At 41.1% G+C, this 13701-nt stretch overlaps 1 protein-coding gene across 1 annotated transcript in view; it reads left to right on the forward strand.

Moving 5' to 3' along the window:
- Nucleotides 1-13497, forward strand: part of LOC103375426 (glycine receptor subunit beta-like) — a gene marked incomplete at its 5' end in the record, with an annotated part of 16614 nt that extends 3117 nt beyond the window's left edge. The window contains 7 exons of the mRNA XM_008305695.1: nt 987-996; nt 2841-3018; nt 7172-7309; nt 11070-11222; nt 12381-12529; nt 12791-12949; nt 13207-13497. Of these exons, the coding sequence (XP_008303917.1) occupies nt 987-996; nt 2841-3018; nt 7172-7309; nt 11070-11222; nt 12381-12529; nt 12791-12949; nt 13207-13497 (1078 nt within the window). The remainder of the gene's footprint in view (nt 1-986; nt 997-2840; nt 3019-7171; nt 7310-11069; nt 11223-12380; nt 12530-12790; nt 12950-13206) is intronic.
- Between the last annotated feature and the right edge of the window lie 204 nt (nt 13498-13701).

Below are 13701 nucleotides of genomic sequence, written 5' to 3' on the forward strand. Positions count from 1 at the left end.
CCATGGTAACAGCTCTTAACAAGAGCATTTTAAGTGTGTGTGTGTGTGTGTGTGTGTGTGTGTGTGTGTGTGTGTGTGTGTGTGTGTGATCAGTATGCAGCAGAGAATTGTCCTCTGGCTGGAGAGCCGTGATTGGCCAGAGAGCTGGACCCTGACAGGCTAGAGAGAAGAGCCTCATTGGCTTGATGGAGATGGAGGCCATTGGGATAAAAAGGGAGCCAGAAGCAAAGAGAGAGTAGCAGTGAGGCGGATAGGGTTAAAACAGACTGAAACGGAGTGACTGCCTGCTACTGTATGCATTGAGCTTACTTTGAAGGCCTCTAAGCCTGAGGAGCCTTTGAGCAGAGAGGATGGTGTTATTTATGGTTTAAATGAGAATGGAATAAGTGACATGCAAACTGAGATCTGGAAAGAGGCAAATCATTTCCAGGCAGGATCATATGAATGATGAGTTGATGAAGCTAAGTCTTTTCTCATGATGCAGACTAGAGTTGATTGGGTATGGGAGGGTCTAATAGGATAGGCAGTTGCTCTGATACCTCTCAAAACCTACGGGTAGAGCAGCACCTGTAAAGACTTGAAGTGAGTCAGAGGAAAGACAATGTTCCAGTTACTGAGCAGGCTTGACCAGAACCTCTGACCTTAGCAGCAATCCTCATCTAATGAGTGGGCCTGGGACATTATGTGCATGGAGAAAGTGAGGTACCCTGCTGGAACAGCAAGTGACACTCATAATTTTGCTCAATTGAGATGCACTGTGACATATGATCAAGGCTGATTCAGGGAGCAGCAGCTGGCAGCGTTAAAAGTCAAACAGTTTCCAGTAGCCTTCAGTCTGCACAGGAACTTCTAGAAACTTAAAATATTATCATACACAGATGGGCTATATGAGGTCTCTGATAATTAAACCTATGATGGGACAGCCTATATAGAATGCTATACAGGCAGATGGAGATCTCTGCTCATGGTTCAACTTTTGTTTGCAGGAATTCTCAGGTAAAACACCATCAGATCAGTTTGCACGTGAATCAGGTGGCCAAACGTGTCACTCTCAAACTACATAATGATACTGAAAACATATAAATAGTCATAATATAATAGCTTCAGTGGTTGATCTGATTCATATTAGCCCCGTGATAATATACAACACTTCGCTGAGTGTTATATATTAGCTATATATGTATTCTGTCATTCAACTAGATATGAAAAAAAAATGGTACAACTGTAAAATTGTTGAGCCAACTTCTGACCCATTCAGTTGTTAGATCATGTGACAGGTTTCCCATTGCCTTAGAGCAACTGTAATACCTGGTTACAAGATGTGGCTGTCATGATCTCATGATAAAATCATTGCTTACCTTTGCATAACATCGAACCAGTCGAGAACAAGTCAGACAGAAATCTAACGGATTACATTTGCATTGATCGCCAATGATTGATTTTGCATAAGTCTGACTCATCTCGCGGACTTGCTTCCACACCAGAGAGGAAGGACTGAGAGATGGTGTGAATGTTCTTGAGTGGAAGTGAAGCTTTGATCAGCAGCTGACATTACGACTCATGTCAACATGACAACAAAATGTCATTGAAAGCACACTTAATGCCATTGAGATAGTGAATAATAGGATTTTGAAGGCGTCTGATGTCAGTTCTTGGCTACATCGCCCAGTCAACTATTAACTTGATAATATTGACAATGGGAGCATGATGGAGTGCAAAGGTTTAATAGGAACCAGCTGCTCATGCTTGGAGTAATGCCTGCATGTGGAGCAGATAATCAAATTTAGCATTTTCTTGCATAAGTTGATTGCATATGCCTGCAATGATGCTGATTAATCTGGTACAAAATAACAGGAATAGATGAGACATTAAAGGATTTATTTGATAACTTTGATGAATAGATCTTTCCTGAAGCTCAGGTACCAATGGTACCAATTCTGGCTCTTTGCAAGTTCTACAAACACATGACACTGGGTCAGTAATAACACTGACACCATCCTGTTAATAGATGTGGGTGATGAGCTGTTTCATTTCCATATGGAGTTAAAATTGTTTCAGTATTATTTGCATGAACAGAATGGCAATCAGTGTATAGATGGGGAATCTATAAATATAAAACACTTTCCACAAATTCAAAAGAATTGTAAACTCTCAAAAATGTACTGCAACTATAAAATGAATCTGGAAACACAAAAAAAAGTTTCTCAGTTTCACATTTTTAGATCCTTGTTCTACATTTGTAGATTTGCATTTCACACACAAAAAAATTGAGGCGAACATTTCGTTGAACATTCTCACTGAAAACCAACTCATCACTCAGTGTTTTTAGGAAAGCTCATGATCACCTCTTGAAGACTTAGTTTTTTGCATTTCATGATGGAGAGCATAAAGTCTTTTTATGAGCTGTTTTTTGTTTTGTTTTGTTTTGTCAGAAACCATTACTTGGAATGTACATTAAAATGAAGAGATGAGGAGAAGAGTGGGGCACAGTCACTGGTGACTGTTGTAAAGAGCTTGCATTCTGTCAGCAGTTGTTCAATTATGGAACAAACTGTCATTTTATGCTAAAAATGTTTTGCGATATCAATCATGTTGGAGATCAGCATTTAGCATTGTTGCACGCTTTAAACTTTATGGGAATATACAGCAAAATGCACGGACCAATGGCTTAGTACTGGTGGATACTGGTTTAGTTATATCACAGGTATACAGAGTACATTAAGCCAGTTTGCTTTTATGGAGATGTTTCATGGGCTGCCCTCATTAACCTCAATGGCTGTATTGTATACAGACATCTTTCTGACAAAAACATGTGGTGTTTCTTGTGAAAACATGAGCAGACCCATTTCTACGTCGAGCTGGCCACGCAGACTCCCCCTGACATTTTGGTGGTCCGCGCCGGAGGGAACAATCTGAGGCTCATGTCTCTGTGGGATCATGCCGCCGCCATTAAGGAAGACCTGGTGCACCTCCACAATGCGTTCCCCTCCATGGCCATCGTTTTTTCCTCCAACGAACGTAAGGCCTGGAGAGACAAGAATGCTGTAAGCATCGATCATGACCGTAAATTCGTCAATGGGTGCATCAAGGAGTCTGCTGGCAGCTTCGGCAGAAGAGTTACTGAGCACCCTTCCCTGAGACACTTTAAAATAAGTGTTTCTTCCGGATGGGGTGTACTTCAACCGGCAAGGAAACAGAATTTTCCTGACGAACATCCTGAACGACATCAGGGACATCAGGGACAGCTACAAGTAAGTGTGTGGATTAAGTCATATATTATTATTATAGGCATTCCTTCTGAAATGATCACATTTTTAGAACTGTTTCTGCTCAACTAGCTTTGATTTGACTAATATTTTAAGAGCATAAATTATAGATATAATAAAAATAATAAAAAAGTGAAAAATACCTTATCTTAGGTAAAAATTGAAGTATGCATATTAGTAAAATCCATCCATTTCTTTATCCTCTATAGGTCGTAAAGAACACAGACGACAGCCACCCTTGCCCACCAGCCATTATTTTGTTTCTTTTCTTTTTTTTTTTTTTTTTAGTTATTTAGTTAGTTAGTCCTTCAGTTAGTTCTTAGTTATTTAATTTTTTCTTTAGGTAGTCCTTTAGGTATTTAGTTAGTTCTTTATTGATTTGTTTTTTTTAGTTAGTCCTTTAGTTAATTCTTTATTTAGTTCTTTTTTCGAATTCTTTAGTTAGTCCTTTCGTTAGTTCTTTATTTAATTCTTTAGTTAGTTCTGTAGCTAATTCTTTTGTTCGTTGTTTAGTTAGTTCTTTAGTTAGTCATTTATTTACTTATTGCTTTAATTTCTTTCTTTATTTATTTGTTTCTTTGTTCGTTGTATATGTTGTATATATTGTAGAGATATTATTTTTACATAAGAAAAAACATTGAAACTTAAATAAAATTGTGAAATATCGATTTTTGTCAACAACATTCTTTTTTATGTCACCAAATACTCTGATATCTTTATGGATTTCATATCTCTGGGTCTTCCTCAGTGTTAACATGCACTTAACATGGTAAGGTATAAACCTTACAAATTTAAACAGAGAACCCAACAATCCAAAGTTACCTTTGAACTCCCTCTGAGCAAGTGGTTAGCAACAGTGGGAAGGAACCAAAAACAGGTCAGGGAAGTGAAGCTCTGGATCCAGAGACGTCCACAGAGAGAACAAACACAGGACCTCGGGGGAAACCCAGAGTTAGTGACATGTAATGATGGTTATAACTGTATGGAAGGAAGAGAGAGAGTAGAAGAGAGGAGCTCAGTACATCATTGGACTCCTGTGGCAGTCTAAAGCTATAGCAGCATAACTAAGGGACAGTTCAGGTGATCCTGAGCAGCTCTAACTATAGGTTTTATCAAAGAGGAAAGTTTTAATCCTAAACTTAAAAGTAGAGAGGGTGTCTGCCTCAAGAACCCAAACTGGGAGCTGATTCCATAAGAGAGGGGCCTGAAAAACTGAAGGCTTTGTCTCTCATTCTACTTCTGGAAACTCTGGAACCACAAGTAGATCTGCAGTCTGAGAGCGAAGGGCTCTGTTAGGATGCTACGGTAGCATGATAAAGTAAAATGGAGCTTGGTCATTGAGAGTTTTATATGCTAGAAGCTGGATTTTAAATTCTATCCTGGATTTTACAGGGAGCCAGTGAAGCTTATACGGGAGAAATATGATCTCTGTTACTGGTTCCTGTCAGAACCCTGGCTGCAGCATTTTGGATCAGCTGGAGGTTTTTAAGGAAAGATATCTTGTTATATTCCTAATATGCATATGAGATAGCTACAGATAGAGACAGACAATTTTAATTCTCCTCAGATGAGGCTGAGCATTGGGCCTCCTGTTGGCTTAGGGCCCTATGCATTTGCATAGTCCACATATAGCAAGAAATGGCTCTGGCTAGCAAATACTAAGGAAATGTATGTAAGCTTCTGACTTTGAAGAAAGTAATACAAAATTCTCTAAAAAAAAATTAATTATTCTGGCATTTAGCAAATAAAAATAATTTTTCGGTAATACAACCTGACCTTAACAGGAAACGTTTAGTCAAATTTGATGTCAGACAGTGAGATAAAAAAAAAAAAAAGTTACACGTCGTTTTATACAGTGTATGTAAACTTCTGGTTTCAACTGTATATCATGTACAGTAGTATTGTGTGTATATGAATACAGTATGTAAGTACTACACAGCGATATCTCTGCATCCTGATTGTGCATATTTCATATTCCTCTATCCACATATTCCTACATACACCAATCCACCGACAGGTTACGTAAATAAGAGCACATAGTCATTATATGAAACCTTATGTAGTACATGCTTTTGTATTCCTTTCTGTTTGAGTATGAAAGATGAATGCACAAGAATGCTTTGTGGGCAACTTTCCAGACACTAAAGTAGTGGACTTGTGCTGTTTCTTCATGTGGATTTCTGGCCACTGAGATTCATCCAGTCCTTCAGGTACATTTCCTTCTGAAATACATTGTGGTCCAAGTAGAAAGAACTTAATGGTTGTCAATGTCAGCAGTTCCTCAACAGACGCCACTGACTGTGCCTCACTAGCCTCCTCACCTCTGATCGTCTTCATTCTGAGCAATGTCTTCAATATTGTCCTTGGGCTTAAATTGAAAATGCTGAACAAAACACTTATTTATCTCGCAACTAAGACTGTCACAATCATATGGTGTCATTGTCAAGACTGATCATTTTGTAAAAAACAAAGGTGATCTTTGAGTGAAAGGATGTTTTCAAATTTGACAAAAACTATGATATCGAGGGATTTTTAGATCACACTTATACAGTCCATGTCAATACGAACCCTATGGAGACAGAAAACAGAATACATAAGAGAACAATAAACACTTTAGACATTGGTGAGGCCAATGAGTTCAGATCAGACAGGAGAGGACAGGCAGCGTCTGGTAGGTCGGGAAGGGTTGGTGGCTGAACGGGAGTGTTGAGCCCTGATGCCCAGCTGCTTGAGCCTCAGCTCCTGCAATCCTGCAATCCATGTATGACATGGAGAATGGAGCTTGACTGGTAGGTTGGTAAGCATAGCAGAAACTCTGATTCATACCACCCACAATGTGTGGTCACTAAATAATGAACACAGGATCTGAGGATCTATTGGTTCTCCATGATATCAGTGCCAGAATCCCAATGAAGAGAACTAGCTGGGGAGGGCTGAATAAACAAGGTTTCAGTGTTGTGGCACGAGTGCATGCTCAATGGCCTGAGAGGGAGAATGATGAAATCACAATAAGTTTGAAGAATAGGAACAACAGGCTGATTGGCCATATAGTGCAGCTGATAGGTTATTTGATAAAAGTGGTGATGAGGAAATAAGGACTGAAGTGCTTCGGCTGTTTCGCAATGAGTCAGATTCCACAGATTTGATCACTAGTGGTCATCACAAGGGCAATAAGGACAATACATGCCAATTAGATTTCTGTCTGACTTAGTCCCGACTTTCTCTGACACATGCAAACGTAGGCAATGATAACAAGGCCTTACTCTTGCCTGATTGAACGGCTGATTGGTTAAGATGTTGGCTCAGCAACATGATATTAGATAGAAACTTTTCATTTAAGTTGAATTACAATTTTTTTTTTTTTTTTTTACCATTTTAGCATAATCTTTCAGCTGTAACTGTGACAGTGTAAATCTGTTTTGGCAGAAAGTAAAGAATAAATACAAAAGCATAATTCAAACAGGTAAATAGCACAAATCTTACAAGTCCAACAAGTTCAAGATTTAGTGCTTTAATCATTCTCTTTTTAAGATCTATAGAACAATGAAATGGGAGTTCTTCTTGCTATTTATGCACCAAGGTCATCTTGGGAATGATGAAGCCATTTTCTGAACGAATTGACTAGTAGGCTGCGCTTTTATGCGTGTTCATCTGTTTTCTTGAACATAATGTTTTCCACAGCAGGTTAGGTGTGCAGCACAAGTTACCCAGGTGATGAAGTCATTAGAAAGACCACAACATATTAATTAAAAAAATAAATAAAAAATAAACTCAATCAAAAAATATATATCATATAATGTCGTCAAAAATATGTGATAGTGTGTTGAAAATAATGGCTGCTGTGATAAAGCTGCTGATGCTGAAAACATAGATTAACAAATTTCATTTTTTTATTTTTGTTTTAGTTGGCTACACCACCAGTGATCTTGTGTTCATGTGGCAGTCTGACCCAGTTCAAATGGATGAGATTGCTCTCCCACAGTTTGACATCAAACAAGAGGACATAAAATATGGAAACTGCACAAAATACTACCAAGGAACAGGTTGGTAATCAATATTTTTAAATTTACATTACACTTTACATAGATGTCTTACAAACTCTGTAAGCTTGGAAGTCACCTCTGGGCAGTGGGGGGCTCAACAGTTGATACCCTGAGCTACTGATCAGAAAGTTGGAGGTTCAAGTGCCAACAAGCAGCCACTGTTCTGACCTTGACCAAATGTCCTGCATTCTATTAGGACACCTTACCATGGCTGACCCTGCTGTGACCAACTGGAATTGCCCAGTGTTGTAATGTGTCTGTGAGAAATAAAGGCTTCTTCAAATATAATAACTGCACATTGATTTATTCAACCAAAGAAAAAATACACAATCAACATGGGAAATACAGACAGAGAGAACACAGCACACAAAATAAAGGTTTAAAAAATGTATTTAGGAAAAAGAACAAACCAATGGAATCAAACATAGGGATCTTAGCTATGGTAGAATAGCGATGACTACAGAAATATCCAAGACTTATGCTACAGAAAATACAATGACATGTAAGGCGAGAAGGGACAACAAGCTGGCAACATGACCTATGAAAAACAGTACAGACTTAATCATAAGAATCTAAAGAGCTGTCAGAGCAGGTAACTATCCAGAACCGAGTAATACAGAGCTAGGCAAGTTAACGGGAAGACTACCAATTAACAACTACACACACACAGCACGATACACTGGAAGTATAATCATGGAGCAGAATGTGCATGAATGGTGTGGTTACCAATAGCATACAATGAAGGCCAGACAGAAAACGTCATTGCTAAAAGCAAAAATAAATAAACACTACTCTGACAAGTGAATTCAACAAGTAGAAGCACACAGTCCCAACACCACTAACAAATGTCCAACAAGAATAATGCAGACAAAAGCTAGAGCATGCCAAAAAGTAACTACACTGCCCCAAAAAATAAAGGGAACACTAAAATAACACATCCTAGATCTCAATGAATGAAATATTCTAGTTGAAAATCTTCATTCATTACATAGTGGAAGCGTTGAAAACAAAATAACATAAAAATGATCAATGTAAATCAAAATTATTATCCCGTGAAGGTCTAGATTTGCAATCATACTCAAAAAAAAGTGGAAAATCACATTACAGGCTGCTCCAACTTCAGTGGAAATTACTCAAGACAAGTCAAAATGAGGCTCAGTAGTGTGTGTGGCCTCCACGTGCCTGTTTGACCTCCCTACAACACCTGAGCATGCTCCTGATGAGGCGGTGGATGATCTCCTGAGGGATCTCCGCCCAGGCCTGGATTGAAGCATCATCAACTCCTGGACAGTCTGTGGTGCAACGAGACATGATGTCCCAGACGTGCTCAATTGGATTCAGGTCTGGGGAACGGGCAGGCCATCCATAGCATCAATGCCTTTACAATGCAGGAACTGTTGACACACCAGCCACATGAGGCCGAGCATTGTCATGCATGAGAAGTAACCCAGGGCCCACTGCACCAGCATATGATCTCACAATAGGTCTGAGGATCTCATCCCGGTACCTAATGGCAGTCAGGGTACCTCTGGCTGACCCTTGGAGGGCTGTGCGGCCCTCCATAGAAATGCCTCCCCACACCATTACTGACCCACCACCATAATGGAGGACGTTGCAGGCAGCAGAATGTTCTCCACGGCGTCTCCAGACCCTGTCATGTCTGTCACATGTGCTCAGTGTGAACCTGCTCTCATCTGTGAAGAGCACAGGGCGCCAATGGCGAATCTGCAAATCTTGGTGTTCTCTGGCAAATGCCACTCACCCTGCACGGAGTCGGGCTGTAAGCACAAGCCCCACTTGTGGACGTCAGGCCCTCATACCAACCTCATGGAATCTGTTTCTGACAGTCTGAGCAGAAACATGCATATTAGTGGCCTGCTGGAGGTCATTCTGCAGGACTCTGGCAGTGCTCCTCCTGTTCCTCTTGCACAAAGGAGGAGGTAGCGGTCCTGCTGCTGGGTTGTTGCCCTCTTACAGCCCCCTCCATGTCTCCTGGTGTACAGGCCTGTCTCCAGGTATCTCCTCCATGCTCTGGACACTGTATTGAGAGACACAGCAAACCTTCTTGCCACAGCTCGCATTGATGTGCCATCCTGGATGAGCTGCACTACCGGAGCAACTTGTGTGGGTTGTAGACACCGCCTCATGTTACCTCTAGGGCTGAGAGCACTACTAAAGGTCTGAAAAGTTAGTAAAGGGGNGACAAAAGCTAGAGCATGCCAAAAAGTAACTACACTGCTCAAAAAAATAAAGGGAACACTAAAATAACACATCCTAGATCTCAATGAATGAAATATTCTAGTTGAAAATCTGTATTCATGACAAAGTGGAATGCATTGAAAACAAAATAACATAAAAATTATCAATGTAAATCTAAATTATTATCCCATGGAGGTCTAGATTTGCAATCATACTCAAAACAAAAGTGGAAAATCACATTACAGGCTGATCCAACTTCAGTGGAAATTACTCAAGACAAGTCAAAATGAGGTTCAGTAGTGTGTGTGGCCTCCACGTGCCTGTATGACCTCCCTACAACACCTGGGCATGATCCTGAAGAGACGGTGGATGATCTCCTGAGGGATCTCCTCCAAGACCTGGATTGAAGCATCATCAACTCCTGGACAGTCTGTGGTGCAACGAGACTTGATGTCCTAGATGTGCTCAATTGGATTCAGGTCTGGGGAACGGGCAGGCCAGTCCATAGTATCAATGCCTTCATCATGCAGGAACTGTTGACACACCAGCCACATGAGGCCTAGCATTGTCATGCATCAGAAGGACACCAGGGCCCACTGCACCAGCATATGGTCTCACAAAAGGTCTGAGGATCTCATCCCGGTACCTACTGGCACTCAGAGTACCTTTGGCTGACCCTTGGAGGGCTGTGCGGCCCTCCATAGAAATGCCTCCCCACACCATTACTGACCCACCACCATGATGGAGGACGTTGCAGGCAGCAGAACGTTCTCCGCGGCGTCTCCAGACCCTGTCACGTCTGTCACATGTGCTCAATGTGAACCTGCTCTCATCTGTGAAGAGCACAGTGCGCCAATGGCAAATCTGCAAATCTTGGTGTTCTTTGGCAAATGCCACTCACCCCGCACAGTGTTGGGCTGTAAGCACAAGCCCCACTTGTGGACGTCAGGCCCTCATACCAACCTCATGGAGTCTGTTTCTGACAGTTTGAGCAGAAACATACATATTAGTGGCCTGCTAGAGGTCATTTTGCAGGGCTCTGGCAGTGCTCATGTTCCTCCTTGCACAAAGGAGGAGGTAGCATCCTGCTGCTGGGTTGCTGCCCTCCTACGGCCCCCTCCACGTCTCCTGGTGTACAGGCCTGTCTCCTGGTATCTCCTCCAGGCTCTGGACACTGTGTTGAGAGACACAGCAAACCTTCTTACCACAGCTTGCATTGATGTGCCATCCTGGATGAGCTGCACTACCGGAGCAACTTGTGTGGGTTGTCAACACCGCCTCATGCTACCTCTAGGGCTGAGGGCACTACTAAAGGTCTGAAAAGTTAGTAAAGGGGCTCTGGTTGTCTGACAGCACAACTCAGAAAACACTAAATATGCTCTTCTCATGGTCTTCTGNTCTGGTTGTCTGACAGCACAACTCAGAAAACATTAAATATGCTCCTCTCATGGTCTTCTGTACCACACAATTAATTGCTTCAGTTAAACAGTACGTTATCTTCTGTAAATGTTGCCAGAAATTACTGAGTGATCCGTATTGTACCTTCTCTGTTTGTTTCTAGGATACTACACCTGTGTTGAGGTGATTTTCACATTACGAAGGCAGGTTGGTTTCTACATGATGGGAGTTTATGCTCCAACTCTGCTGATTGTAGTTTTGTCCTGGCTATCATTCTGGATCAATCCTGATGCCTCAGCTGCAAGAGTGCCATTGGGTGAGTACCACAATTACACATTTTACATGCTGTGTATGAATTAAAGACTTAGGTTAAAGAGAAATTTAAAGAGTTTGTGTGCGGCGTGTGAGGGGTCGGCAGAGATGACCCTGCCCACTTCCCAACCCCAGACAATCAAATCAGTGAAATAAATCAGTGAAAGAATTCATGCCACAAAGAGATTCAAGAACAGATGCAAAACAAAGTCAAAGAAATTTATCAGACTGGAGAGGGTTACAAAGCCATTGCTAATGCTCTGGGACTCCAGCGAACCACAATAAGAGCCATTATCCACAAATGGAGAAAACACAAAACAGTGGTAAAGCTTCCCAGTAGTGGCCGGTCAACAAAAAATTTCTCCAAGAGTGCGTAGACATCTCATCCAGGAGGTCACAAAAGAACCCAGAAGAACATCAAAAACACTGCAGGCCTCACTTGCCTCAGTTGAGGTCAGTGTACATGATTCCACAAGAAGGAAGACACTGGGCTAAAATGTCATCCATGGAAGAGTTGCAAGGCGCAAACCACTCCTGGTAGAAAAGAATGTAAAGACTTGTCCTGCATTTAAAAAAAATATATAAAAAAACATCTCAGATAACATCCTATAGATTCATGAGTCAAAGATGATTTTGGAAGGCATGGGCCCTATTGCATCTGGCGTAAAGCCGATACTGCATTCCTAAAGAAGAACACCATACCAACAGTGAAACATGGCATTGGTAGCGTGATGGTTTGGGGCTGTTTTGCTTCCAAAGGACCTGGACCACCATAATTGATGAAGCCATAAATTCTGCTCTCTATCACAACATCTTCCTGGAGAATATCTGCCCTTTAGTTCATGACTTAAAGCGGAAATGGGTTATGCAGCATGACAATGACCCAAAGCACACAACCAAGTCCACCTCTGAATGGCTCAAAAAGAACAAAATGAAGGTCTTGGAGTGGCTGAGTCAAGGTCTAGATCTGAATTCAACTGAGATGCTGTGACAAGACCTTAAAAGGGCAGTTCATAGATGAGATAGACTACTCTATTTTTTCCTTCCTTTCCCTTCCCTCTTTTCCTTTTCTCTTTCTCTAAGTAGATTAAGATCATTGCAATTCTTTCTCATCTGCAAGATAAATGACATAACATTCATGTGTTTCCTTGCTATTTTCTAGGTATTTTATCAGTACTCTCTCTGTCCAGTGAGAGTATGTCCTTGGCCTCAGAGCTACCAAAGGTTTCCTACGTAAAGGCCATTGATATCTGGCTCATTGCTTGTCTGCTTTTTGGGTTTTCATCTTTGGTAGAATATGCCGTGGTGCAGGTCAGTTCTTACAAAAACAAACACTGTACATAAATCTGCACATATTACATCCATCCATTTTCTGCATACTGCTTTATCGTCCTTATGCTCGGTTACAGCCCCCCACAACCCCAGTAAGGATTAAGTGGTGTACAGATAATGGATGGATGGATGGCTACGAAAACTTTTTGAAAATTTATTTTCAAAAACTGTTTTAAAAAACACCCATTCTCTCTTTTCTTCTTTCTTTTCTTCTCTCTCTCTTTCACTCATGCTGCATAGGTGATACTGAACAGTCCTAAACTAATCGAGGAGGAGAAAGCCAAAATGGCCACAAAGGAAAAAGCTTTGAAAGAGAAAGAAGGAAAAAAGACTTCAAATAAAACTAACAACACAGTCAATGGGACAGGTGGAACACCCATGCATGTCAACACTCTGCAGGTGAATGCAACTTGTTAAATGGACGAGCACCAACCATGAATGTATTATTGTCACTTGCATTCTTTGAAATAACCATCACTTACATCCTTTAAGATAAGTAAAAGAGTGGCATTGTACTTGTGCCCCAGCAAGACTTGTTAATCAGGCATTGTAAGATAAGAAAAGGAATGTTAAACCTATATAAAAACTCTATAGCAATGTGCCTTGAGTGCCATAATGAGTTAATTATATTACAATCAGCCTCTATCTTTTACCAGGTGGTCGAAACACGAAAGAAAGTTTGCACCTCCAAGTCAGACCTTCGCTCCAATGACTTCAGCATCGTGGGATCGTTACCTCGAGACTTTGAACTTTCCAACTTTGACTGTTATGGTAAACCAGTCGAAGTTACAGGGGCCCTCAAGTCCCAAAACAAAGCCAACAAGAAACCCCCACCACCCAAACCTGTCATACCTGCTGCTGCTAAACGCATTGATCTATATGCAAGAGCCCTCTTCCCCTTTTCCTTTCTTTTCTTCAATGTTGTCTACTGGTCGGTCTATCTGTAAGAGGAAGCGTAGGAAAGAGAGTAGAGTAAAAATAAAGTGATTTGTATGGTGATACAGACTGGTAAAATCAAAAGTCCAACATTTCACATTAATGTAAGCTAGAAGACTGGTGTGGTTCATGGGTGTAACTGTAAATTGCCATAACGACAAAACTTTGCGACTGTCCACTTTAAGCCCATGTATTAAGTCGGCACTGCATGTGTG

This window comes from Stegastes partitus, unplaced genomic scaffold (genome assembly GCF_000690725.1).
Source record: "Stegastes partitus isolate 25-593 unplaced genomic scaffold, Stegastes_partitus-1.0.2 Scaffold2590, whole genome shotgun sequence".
Lineage (NCBI taxonomy): Eukaryota > Metazoa > Chordata > Actinopteri > Pomacentridae > Stegastes > Stegastes partitus.